The sequence below is a fragment of the Pipistrellus hanaki genome, assembly GCF_964339955.1.
Source record: "Pipistrellus hanaki genome assembly, chromosome: 3".
In the NCBI taxonomy this organism is placed as follows: domain Eukaryota; kingdom Metazoa; phylum Chordata; class Mammalia; order Chiroptera; family Vespertilionidae; genus Pipistrellus; species Pipistrellus hanaki.
In genome coordinates, this window is record NC_140505.1 from 39,856,450 (window position 1) to 39,868,881 (window position 12,432).

Sequence of the window (12,432 nt, forward strand, 5' to 3'; positions counted from 1 at the left end):
TATGGAGACTGTAAAATAACATCTATACTATCACTATAGAGGGGGGAAAGGCACAGAGAACCTTTCTAAAATCCCATATTTGTTTTTGTAATTGTTTTTAAAAACAAGATCCCATTCTATTTTATACTACATTTCGCTTTTTCATTGATCTCAGATATTAATTTGAATTATTTCATATATAGAAAAATTGAATCTCAAGATCCTTGCCAGTGAATGAATCTCAAATTCACTCCTTCAATATTGAATACTTACTATGTGCTAGAAAATATGAAAAGAAAACTATTAAGTAGGAAATAAGAATCTAATCTAGTATTAAACATATTGTATTTGAATAAGCAATAGGAAGCACAAATTCAGGTAAATTACAATTAAATTTAGTACTAAGAAGATTAACAGGTTATTTGATCTATCACTCTTTAAATTCACACTTTAAAAGAACGCAAATTACTTATGGATCCCAATTTTGATATGAGATAGGTCTAGATTTGCATTTCTGAATATTGAAAAGCAGATACACTGAATGCCAATACTCACCTGTGTTATGACAATGAACACAGCAATGCCAGTGGATGCAGGAGTAGAATCCCACTGCAGAGGTCTGCTTTGAGACTTCTTCATTCTGACTATTGTCCAGCCCATGCATAGACTCAGAAGTAGGAATAACATGTGAATTTGGGAAGTGATGTCAAAAACTAATGGGAAATAAAAAACCAAGGACAACCAAGTTTTCATAATACAAAGAATGCGGTCCCTTTTGAGTTGAGAATATAATTAATTTTTAAACTACAAACAGATGGGCATTTTCAAAGAGAACTGGTGAAATTCAATAATAAGATGTATTCATGTGTTACAATTCTTAAAAAAGCAAAATGTTGTCATTAAATTTGTAAACATTTATGAGAATAGTTAAAACAAGTGCAATGCTCCTGTTTTAGTACATGGAACATGCATATGCCAATAACCCACTTTATTAAGATAAACTTTAGCCCTAGATAGTTTGGCTCAGTGGATGGAGTGTTGGCCTTCAGACTGAAGGGTCCCAGATTAAATTCTGGTTAAGGGCACATGCCTGGCCAGATTAAATTCTGGTTAAGGACACATCCCCAGTTGGGGGTGTGCAGGAGGCAGCCAATCAATGATTCTCTCTCATCATTGATGTTTCTGGCTCTCTTTCCCTCTCCCTTAGTCTCTGAAATCAATAAAAATACATTTTTAAAAAAGAGATAAACTTTAAATCTCAGTTTCCCATTTTTCTTAGCTTTTTAAAAGTACATAATCCTGTTTATATCTCACTGCTTATTAAAAGGAACACATTTTAAATATGATTTTTGCCATGTAAAGAATACTGGTGCCTTCATTTCTCAGTTGCTAATTTTTTTTTTTGATGGGTTAACTACAATTTGAAGAGTATTTTCTAAAACTATTCATAAGAAATAGTATGACAATAAAACACATAGCTGCAGTAACATCCAATTATGTTGGCTTCAAGTGTCAGAGTCCCGAGAAAGAAAATACTCCACACTTTAGCGTGATGTGCCACCAGGTGGCCATCATCTACACTGCAGGGAAAGCCTGCTACGTTAAAGAGGATGCAACAAAAGCACCTGCATGCACCCTGTTCAGGGCCACAAGAAAAAGATAACCAATAAATACTTCAAGGCCTATTAATTTTAGAAGAGAGTATTTACTGATTTTAAGGAGATTATCACTTTTCATAGTGTACTTTACTCCGGATTTTAGAATGAACATGTGATCACAATTTAACAAAATAAAACTTTTTTTCTAATTGCCATCCATAACGTTTAGGTCTACAACTTTTAACTTCTTTTACATAAAGAAATTCTTGGAGAAACAGATAAAACTAATTATAGTCTAATACTTATATTTAAAGTTATAAGCAAAAAACCTATTAGTATATTTTTTCAGATACATTTTGACATGTTTTCCCCCTGCTCTGCCATCCAAATTAAAACTGGATACTCTACATTGGCTTATGTATTTGTAATAATGAATTCTGATAATTAATGTCACTACATTTGAATGAGATAAAATATCACAGCCTTTCAGATCAAGCACAGTTTTCTTTCAAAAATTTTAAATGACTCTAATGCTAATTATTTTTATTAAGGATTCACAAGTACATATTCAGTTACTTAAAAAAGTCATAGCCAAAGAAATATTCCTACATAAGTTGCTAATCTGCAAAAACAAATACATGGGGCGGAGGGGAGGGCGCGGAAACATCCAACTTTTCTGGTTCATTTCTTTTTTTTTCTTTTTTTTTAAAAATATACTTTATTGATTTTACACAGAGAGGAATTGAGAGGGACAGAGAGTTAGAAACGTCGATGAGAAACATTGACCAGCTGCCTCTTGCACACCCCCCACTGGAGATGTGCCTGCAACCATGGTACATGCCCTTGACCAGAATTGAACCCGGGACCTTTTAGTCCGCAGGCCCACGCTCTATCCACTGAGCCAAACCAGTCCTGGCTGGTTCATTTCTTTATATACTAAGTAAAACACACTTATAAAAATAAAAGCATAATATGCTAATTAGACTGAATGTCCTTCTGGACAACATTCTGGATGAAGCCAGGGCTGTGAGGGAAGCCCGGGTCCCGGGTGCCAGAGGGAAGCTGCTGCTGGCAGCCAGGGGAAGAAAGGCCTACTCTTGCATGTATTTTGTGCATCGGGCCTCTAGTCTATTGTATTTATATAAAAGGTTAAATGTCCCTCCAGCAGGTAGCTATGATGTGCACTGACCAATGCTCAACGCAGGGGCTGCCATAACATGCACTGGCCATCTATATTATAAAAACCCAGTGGCCCTAACGCCGTAACAACCGAAGACCGGCATGGGTGGGCGGGGCTGTGATCACGGCAAGGGACACGTGGGTGTGCTGGGCTTCTAGATATAATACTGTAACTTTGAGGATAGGTAGAACAATGTTTATTTTGTTGTTAAAAAATAATTAATTGTAGGAAAAATACACAGACTACACCAAAATTCTATTTTGTGGGATTTGATTAAAAATCTTAAAATTTTAACCATTTAACTAACCAAACCTGTTGTCAAAAACTACCAAAACGAATAATATTGATTTACTGCAATTTTATTAAAAAAAGACTTTTGCTTTGCCTGGCCAACATGGCTCAGCAGTCAAGTGTTGATTTATTTAATTATTTTTAAATATATTTTCATTGATTTCAGAGAGGAAGGGAGAGGGAGAGAGATTGAAACATCAATGGTGAGAGGGAATCATTGATTGGCTGCTTCCCACATGCCCCCAACTGGGGATCAACCTTGAATAGAAAAAATTGTAGTAGGACAGAAATAATATACATAGAAGAAAAGCAAACAAGAAGCAGCAGATAGCAAGTTTACATTAAAAGAATAAATAAATAAAAGGCTCAGAAAGATACTCACATTCTGCCAAACTTCCCATAAAAGGTAACCCTATTCCATCTTTGGAGTAACTGAGGAATTGAAGAGGAGAGTATCAGTATAAATTACAAGTGTGAAAAAATTGTTTATAATCAAATCAAGCATAATTTTGGTGGACTAATTAGGATTAATTAGACGTAATGATGAACACAGTTTTAGTGGTTGTAAGTTACCTGGAGAAATGAATGTAATTAGCTAAAGCTGAACCAGCTTGTAACAGCAATGCAGTTGTCAGAACCTTTAAAATCATGTGCATGGGTCCTCCTTTATTAATAGCCTGCCACAATGATTGAGCATAAATGCAAGCAATCACAAAGTACACTAGGACTAGGAGGAAAAAGAACTCATGTAACCCTGTAAAGAGAAGAAAGGAGTTTGCTTCAGTAAAACAAGCCAGTTACAGTATTGGGTTGCTTTCAAATCTTTCTATCAATACATATTTCTAGAACTTGTTTTTTAACTGAAGTCATAGAATTCACTTTTGTAAGTGGGGGGAAAAAGAAGATAATTGAAATTTAAAAATTTTATACTTTTGGACAGTTCTAACTATAGGAAGACAGATTAAACTATAATAGTTAATCTATTAAAAAGCATAGTGGTCAAGGCATAAGCCCAAAGACTACCCATAAGGTAAAAATTTCATTCAAAAATAGTAAATTAAAACAATGATTTCAGCATTGTTAGGTATACTTTTTAACCTCAAAGTGGATTTCTTTCGTAAGACACTTAGAAACAGGTTTAGTTAATCAACAATAGTAAAATATACCCTGACAACAAGTCTCAAGTGAGACCCAAGGGTCCGTATCAGCAGTATTACTAGGGAACTTGTTAGAAATGAAAATTCCCAAGTCTCACCCCAGACCTACTGAATCAAAAACTCTGGGTGCAGGGCCCAGCAATATGTGCTTTAATAAACCCTTCAGGTGACTCTGATTGCAGCTAAGTGCCAGAGCCACAGCTCTGGAATGTATCATTACCTTAAATTTCCATTTGGACAAAGCTTCAAAATACCTGTCCTGACCAGAGCCCCCTTCTGAAGATAACTTCATCTCTGGTCAACGAGGAAACCCTGTGGTACCATGTGACTCCACTTCAGTTAACTTATATTATATTGTACCACCTGACTAAATGGCCACCAGTCCAAAGACTGGCCATTGGCCAAAAACCAGCATAACTTAGTTCTCAAAAATAAATTAGGCTAATCATTCTTTTGGGAAGTCAAACCACAAAACATGTAAAGGATTAGGCAACAGAAATTGAAGCTAAAAAGGGCTAATTTGGGGATAGGCCAAAGGAGTCAATCCAGACCATGATAAAATAAAAATTTTGAGTACACTGAAATTTTGAATGATCAAAGGGAGCTGGTGAGCAAAGACAAAAACAAAGTAAATGTGCAGACTTCATATTAAAAATGGTGCCAGTCACCCTGACTGGTTTGGCTCAGTGGATAGAGCATCGGCCTGCAGACTCAAGGGTCCCAGGTTCAATTCCAGTCAAGGGCATGTACCTTGATTGCAGGCACATCCCCAGTAGGGAATGTGCAGGAGGCAGCTGATCGATGTTTCTCTCTCATCGATGTTTCTGACTATCTCTCTCCCTTCCTCTCTGTAAGAAATAGATAAAAATATCTTAAAAAAAAAAAAAATGGTGCCAGTCATTAAGCGGCCTCTCGCTCCTTCCTACCAGCAGCTTTCAGTTCAGATTTCCTGCATCTTCATGATAAATCCCTCACACCCCTTTCCTGAATTATCTGGAATATTTTGACTGTCTTAATTTTTCAGAAATTTCAGAAAAATTTTATAATAAACCAGAAGGCTAGCTTTGAGTTTAATGAATTAGATTTACTTGGTTACATCTAAAGTTGGTCTTCAATATTAGGGCATTTATGTCCTCTGTAAATAACACGAGAGTCTAGTGACAGTGGATATGGATAGACCTGTCTCTATTGACCCTGTGGAGGAACAGTTTGAATTGCAATCACTTTCATTCCAATTGTGAATACCGAACCTACTCCAATTCTCATTTGTGGCAAACTCCAGCCAAAAGGCAGAGAAGGGAATATTTCCACTATATGACAAATAATTTTAGAAAAGCAATCCAGATACTAATAGGAAAAGTAGCCAATAAACAGTTTAATCTCAATCATGTTTTTGGCAGGGTTAGGAGAAAAAAAAAATAGAGAGATAAGGAGTATTTCAACCACTGGGTGTCTCTCCTGCTCTATGTATACAAATGGCAACAGTCCACTCTCTAGTCCAGGTGAAAAGGCATGTTTATATTTAGTTTTCAGGAAGAGAAAATCAAATAACAGAAAAGGCATATTTGATTATAAAATTCCCTACATAGAAAAAGTATTCAGCTTTAGAAATAATGGGACAATAAACCTGGGATTGTAACAGTAATGGAACAAGATGGAAAATATGCTGATTATATTATAACTCAGTAAAATTCTTTTTGCTAGCTTGTGTTTTAAATCCTGGTTTTTATATTTCCTTCTTAGTTTAAAGAATTAAACATGGCATTCTATTTAAAGTTTTACTTACTTATAATTCTGTACAGAATATCCATTACAAGGTAAAGTTTTAGACTTCATTAGGTTACAAATCCAGTATGAAAAGAAAATCCTCAGATGATTTACTGAGTAATCAGAATAAAATAATGTCTTATTTTCAAAATTTCCTCGAGGGAGGAAATTTTGAAAATAAGACATGTCACCAGCAAAAAAGTGTTTTAGGATTATTCAAGATTAAGTGTATCCTTTGAAAAGCTAACAATTATAACCAACAAATTACTTCATTGAGGTAATATATTAAATACCTTGAACTAGGTCATTTGTCCTATACTTATTTCATTGAATTTTGCATAAATTATTTTTACCATGATCCTGTCCCCAAGACACTTTAAAGATAAAACATGAATTCTGCCCTCAGTGTTCTTTTAAATAAATCACCTTTAGAGAAAAAAATCTTTTTTCTCTCTTCAGCCATCAATTTTAACTTTTGTTCTGCTACCATCCTTCACAAGAAAGCAATCTATGTTCACTTTGAAATTAAAATCTAATTTTAAAACAAATGGGTGCTAGGTATTAAATTTTACCTATACACAAAAGAAGAAAAATGCACTTAAATGAGCATGCAACAAGTGACAAACTCTTATGTTATTAGGAAATGTATAGATTTTAAGACAAGCTTAATAGGAAGAAGCACTGGTACACAAATTAGTGCACTGGACCTCTAGTGAAAAATAAATGACAACATCTTTTAGAAAGATAAAAGAAATGATAGCATTGACTTAATAGTACTCTACAAATGTTAGTGTAGATAGCTAGATACTAATAAAGGAAGTAAAGGGAATCAGACATAAACTCTAATAAACTAGAGAGCTGAATCAGACAATAAACCAGCTTCATTAGGGAGCTACAGCTTCATACACTCTCCAGGGATCCACTGCTTCCTCTGTCCTCAGGACCTAACAGGCAGGAAGGATCTTTTAGTCAGATTACTGAGGAAGAGATAAAATAGCAGGAGAAATACCTCTACTGGGCACATGTGCAGTAGAAGCCAAGATGGCACACAGAGAGAGGTCCCTCCACTTTCAGTCTAACATCTAAAAAGATAATCTCTCTCTCTCTCTCTCTCTCTCTCTCTCTCTCTCTCTCTCTCTCTCTCTCTCTCTCTTCCCCTCTCTCTCTCTCTCTCACACACACACACACACACACACACACACACACACACTCTTGCCCCATGGTTTCTCTCACACATGAGTCTCAATAGCAGTCAGGCGGCCCTAGCAGCCAGAAGCCTGAAGTTGTGGAACTCCAAACAATGGCCTGCCACCGAGCCAGCCCAAGTGCAGCCAGGAACAGACTAAGCTATCTAGATAAGGTCAGAGGCTAAACTGGAATAAGCTGCAGCATGGCAAAATTTTTGGACACTGGCCTTTGTTCTGGGCTTGATGGAAACAAGGCTGTTCATATTCTACAGTAGGTCAGGTAGAGATGATACTCCAGGAACCTGGGGGGTGTTTTTCATTTCAACCCCAATAAATCTTATACCTCCACCTCAACCTCCCATGGTGGATCCATAAAAAAGCTTTTCTTATTTCTACTGGCAACACTATGATCCAAACTACCATTAGTAGGACTGATATAACTTCCAATAATACTATACAATGATCCGAACTACCATTAAGTAAAGTTTAACCTTTAGGTTAATTTGCCTTAAAATGTTCTTGAGTAGCTTACCCTTGTATAATTTCCTTTACACAAAAAACTTTCGGAATTAACTATTGAAAAACATTTAGCATTTCATTTTGTCACTATATAGATATATATTTTTCAGACCAAAAGATATTTTTTTAAAAATTGGTCTCTTCATACATTTACTTGTAACCTGTTGTTCTTAACACATGCTCCTTGAGTTGCTTTTCTGTGGCATTTATATTTTGAACTAAACAATCAGTTTTGTATAATGTTGCCTCAGCTCCTATTCTACCTCCACCCATCCACCTTGATGGCCAATGAGATGTAACGGGATTAAATTTTTCTCTAAGCAGACTGATGCTTCCGAATGGCTAATGAACTCATTAATCTTATTTTCTTTCACAGATGGCCTACAGGTCTTAGTTTTCATTCTGACATGTTAATTTGCAAATATATTAGGATACATTCTGGCATGTCTAACATGAATCACAAGAAATCATTCATTTCTGTTTGGGCTAAGTATCTCACTTCAGTAGTGCCATGCAATCAACCTAAGAATTTTATGAAAAACTTCATGGGAGTACACCTAATTTTGGAAAGCATTATAAACTTTGATCATTCTTAAAATAGTTGAAAGCTCCACTAAATAAAATCCTTAAATCTGCTCAAGCAACCTATTAAAAGGATAGTCATAAGTTTCCAATTTCATTTATTTAACTTACTAATATTTTTCTGTTTATAAAAATAAGGCTGAGAAACCAAGATGATGGCACAGGTAAAAACCTGAACTTGTCACCTCATACAACAACTTCAAAACTACAACTAAAAGACAAAGTTGACATCATTCAAAACCAAAGGAAGGCTGGCTGAGTGGAAATTCTACAACTAGAAGGAAAGAGAAAAGCATACTGAGACTAAGAGGAGCTGCGGAAGTAAAGTGCAGAGGAATGGAGGTGTGCACACATGGAAAGGGCTGGCAACTGAGTACCCAGATGTCTTTTTTAATCAGGAGGAAGAAATAAGCTCCAACTCCAGTTCTGGGCGAGACTCTGGGCACCCAGACTCATACTGAGAGAAACTGGAGGGCCTCTTAAGGCAGGGCTGACAGGAAGCCATTGCTGTTTGCTCTGCCCTGAGATCATGCCCCACTCAAGCTGTGTGCAGAGGTTTTTCATATGAATGGCCTGGTCCTTTGAAATCTAAAGTTACCTAACAAACTACAGCTGAGTCAGAGAGACCCAGAACATCCAAAAGAAGGCCCAAGGCCCCACAGCAGCTTGCATTGCTTCACAGCTGGACCTCATCTGGGCACCTCCAAAATACAAACAAAGAAGAGAAATCTGCAGATTTCTCTGTACCTCCTGCTGGGTGGCCTCAGGCAGAGGCTAAATTAGCACCTACTTAGATTTCCAAGACCCAGTGTACCTAGTGGCCAGAATGGGACAATCCAGATTACAACTCCTCAGATCCATAAGGGACACACTAAGGTGGTAGACTCAGTGAGCACCGAAGCCCCACTAAAGCAAGTTCTTGCCTCATAAGGGTGTCCCCAGCACAGTTCTCCCTTCGTAGATACAGCTGACCTTCACAGCCAATTGGCCTGGAGGTCAATTCCTCCCAGTGATACCAACAACAATTAAGGCTTAACTACAACAAAACTGTTCACACAGCCCACAAAGGGGTTCAACCAAGAGTATCCACCTCAGATAACTGGGGAAGCTGACCCACTGGGTCCTACAGGACACCTAGCACACAAAGCCACTATCTACACAGAGAAGCAGCCAAAATGAGGACAAAGAAGCAGGTCACATATGAAAGAAATGGAGAATTTAGAGCTCAAAATTATGGTTATAGGGTTTTCAAGAATTTTCTAGAAACTGCCGATAAATTTAGTGAGACCCTCGAGGATATTAAAAAGGATCAACTAGAAATTAAGCATACACTGACTGAAATAAAGAATAATATACAGAGATCCAATAGCAGACTAAAGGATCATAAGAATCAAGTCAAAGATTTGAAATACAAAGAAGCAAAAAACACTCAACCCAGATAGAAAAAAGTAAAAAGAATCCAAAAAGTTGAAGATAGTGTAAGAAGCCTCTGGGACAACTTCAAAGGTACCAACAAACAAATTATGGGGGTGCCAAGAAGAGAGAGAGCAAGATACTGAAAACCTATTTGATACTGAAAACCTATTTGAGGAAATAATGACTGAAAACTTCCCTCACCTGGTGAAAGAAATAGACTTACAAGTCCAGAAAGCACAAAGAATCCCAAACAAAAGGAATCCAAAGAGGACCATACCAAGACACATCATAATTAAAATGCCAAGAGCAAAAGACAAAAAGAGAATATTAAAAGCAGCAAGAGAAAAACAGTTACCTACAAGGGAGCACCCATACGATTGTCAGCTGATTTCTCAACAGAAACTATGCAGGCCAGACGGGAGTGTCAAGAAATATTCAAAGTGATGAATAGCAAGAACCTACAACCAAGATTACTCTACCCAGCAAAGCTATCATTCAGAATTGAAGGTCAGATAAAGAGCTTCACAGGTAAGAAACAACTAAAGGGGTTCATCACCGACAAACCAATATTATATGAAATGCTGAATGGTATTTCTTTTTTTAAAAGTATATTTTATTGATTTTTTTACAGATAGGAAGGGAGAGGGATAGAGAGTTAGAAACATCAAAGAGAAACATCGATCAGCTGCCTCCTGCACACCCTCTACTGGATATGTGCCCACAACCAAGGTACATGTCCTTGACTGGGATAGAACTTGGGGCACTTAAATCCACAGGTTAACACTCTATCTACTGAGCCAAACCGTCCAGGGATGAAAGGTATTCTTTAAGAGGAAGAAGAAAAAGTCAAAGATAAAAATTATGAACAACAAATACATATCTATCAACAAGTGAATCTAAAAATCAAGTGAATAAAAAAATCTGATGAACAGAATAAACTGGTGAATATAATAGAATCAGGGGCATAGAAAGGGAGTGGACTGACAATCTGCGGAAAGGGGTGTGGGGAATGCAGGAAGAGATTGGACAAAAATCATACTCCTAAGGATGAGGACAGTGGCGGGGGGATGTGAGGTTAAGGGTAAGGGATGGGGTCAGAACCAGGTGGAGGGGAGCTATGGGGGGATAAAAGAGAAACAACTGTAATAATCTGAACAATATAGATTAAATAAATAATAATAAAATATTTGCAACATCAAAAAAATAATGCTAGGTAATCACTTTTAAAAGATTTAGAATATATAGTATACAATAAAATTCTAAATTTCTACTACTTAACATATGTTAACAATCTGTTAATATGATGTACTTCTTTTCTACATTTCCTAACATACTTCAAGTCATATAAAATTTAGTGTTTTGCTTTTTTCACTTAATAATATAGCTATTAAAATGCTATAAGATTCATTTAATCATTTTTCTATTAGACACATAAGTTTTTAATTTTTAATATATAAGAACATTAAAGAAATTTGTGCATACTACTAATCTCTTTCTTTATTTAGAATATATATTTAAATGTATATTCTTACCAGATTCTCCAGCACTAAAATGATCAAGTGGATTCCCTTCAGCATCTGGGTTTAGTAACATCATTTCAAATGGTATATCTTCCACTTGAGAATTCTCATTGTCATCTTTGCATGTATACTTGTCTGCGTAAAATACGTGCCATGTTTGTGGATACGGAATCTGGGATATTGTCAGATTATGTTCAGTCTGATTCATGGTCACTTTAAAGAGAAAGAAGATAGCACTTTTAAAGCAAAACTCTCACATGTATTTGATTGAAGTTAAAACTTTCTCTTTTTCTTTAAAGGTTTTTATTTTTATTTTTATTGATTTGAATTCAAAGAGGATGGGAGAAATAGAAAGAGATAGAAATATCAATGATGAGAGAGAATCACTGCCTCCTGCATGCCCCCTCCTAGGGATCAAGCCCCAAATCTGGGCATGCGCCCTGACCTGGAATTGAACCACAATCTCCCAGTTCATAGGTTGAAGCTCAATCACTGAGCCACACCAGCCAGACCTCTTGTTTAATTCTTATAGCCTTAGAAATTCAAACCTTGTTGCAGTATTGGTATATGGTCTGTATATTATGAAACAGAGAAAAATAATGAAATAATGTATCTTAACCAAAGGAAGCACTATGATAGTACTATTGTATATAACACCACAAATGAGTAGAATGGTTTTGCTGAAACTCTGATTTTTAATTTTAAATGTTTCAAAATTTTCAAGTTGGTTAGTGACATTAAAATTTTTAAATTAAATTTACTGGGGTGACATCGGATAATAAGATTACATAGGTTTCACGTGCACATGATCTTAACATTGATTAATAAGATTATATAGGTTTCTATGATACATGATCTGTATATTGCATTGTGGTAAAATATACCAAAAGCAAGTTACCATTTGAATGATTTTTAAGTGTTCAATTATGTGGCATTAAATACATTCAAAATGCTGTGTAACCAACACAATGACATTTTTGAAAACTACTGATTTGAGTTAAATTTAAAAGGAAACATTCAACTTAGAAAATCATATCTAATAATTATGACTGACAAATACCTTCAAAAGATTTTCCAAAATCTTTTTCTAATTGTCAATTCTTTAAAAAGGCATTAAAAGCAAAAAAACAAAAACAAAAACAAAACCAAAAAAACCCACACAAAACAAAACAAAAAAAACAGGAGAAGGAGGAGGAGGAGGATTATAAGTCACTAGCAGTGATTCAGAGTTATTAC

General features: G+C 35.9%; 1 protein-coding gene across 2 annotated transcripts in view; it reads right to left on the reverse strand.

The window, feature by feature from the left end:
• Positions 1-12,432, reverse strand: part of GPR180 (G protein-coupled receptor 180) — a 32,505-nt gene that overhangs the window by 7,599 nt on the left and 12,474 nt on the right. The window contains exons 3-6 of one of the 2 annotated variants that reach the window (XM_084876728.1): positions 11,209-11,409; positions 3,622-3,802; positions 3,431-3,480; positions 535-692 (exon numbers count right to left, since the gene is read on the reverse strand). In XM_084876728.1, coding sequence (XP_084732854.1) covers positions 535-692; positions 3,431-3,480; positions 3,622-3,802; positions 11,209-11,409 — 590 coding nt within the window. The remainder of the gene's footprint in view (positions 1-534; positions 693-3,430; positions 3,481-3,621; positions 3,803-11,208; positions 11,410-12,432) is intronic. The other variant, XM_084876729.1, reaches the window with a different exon arrangement.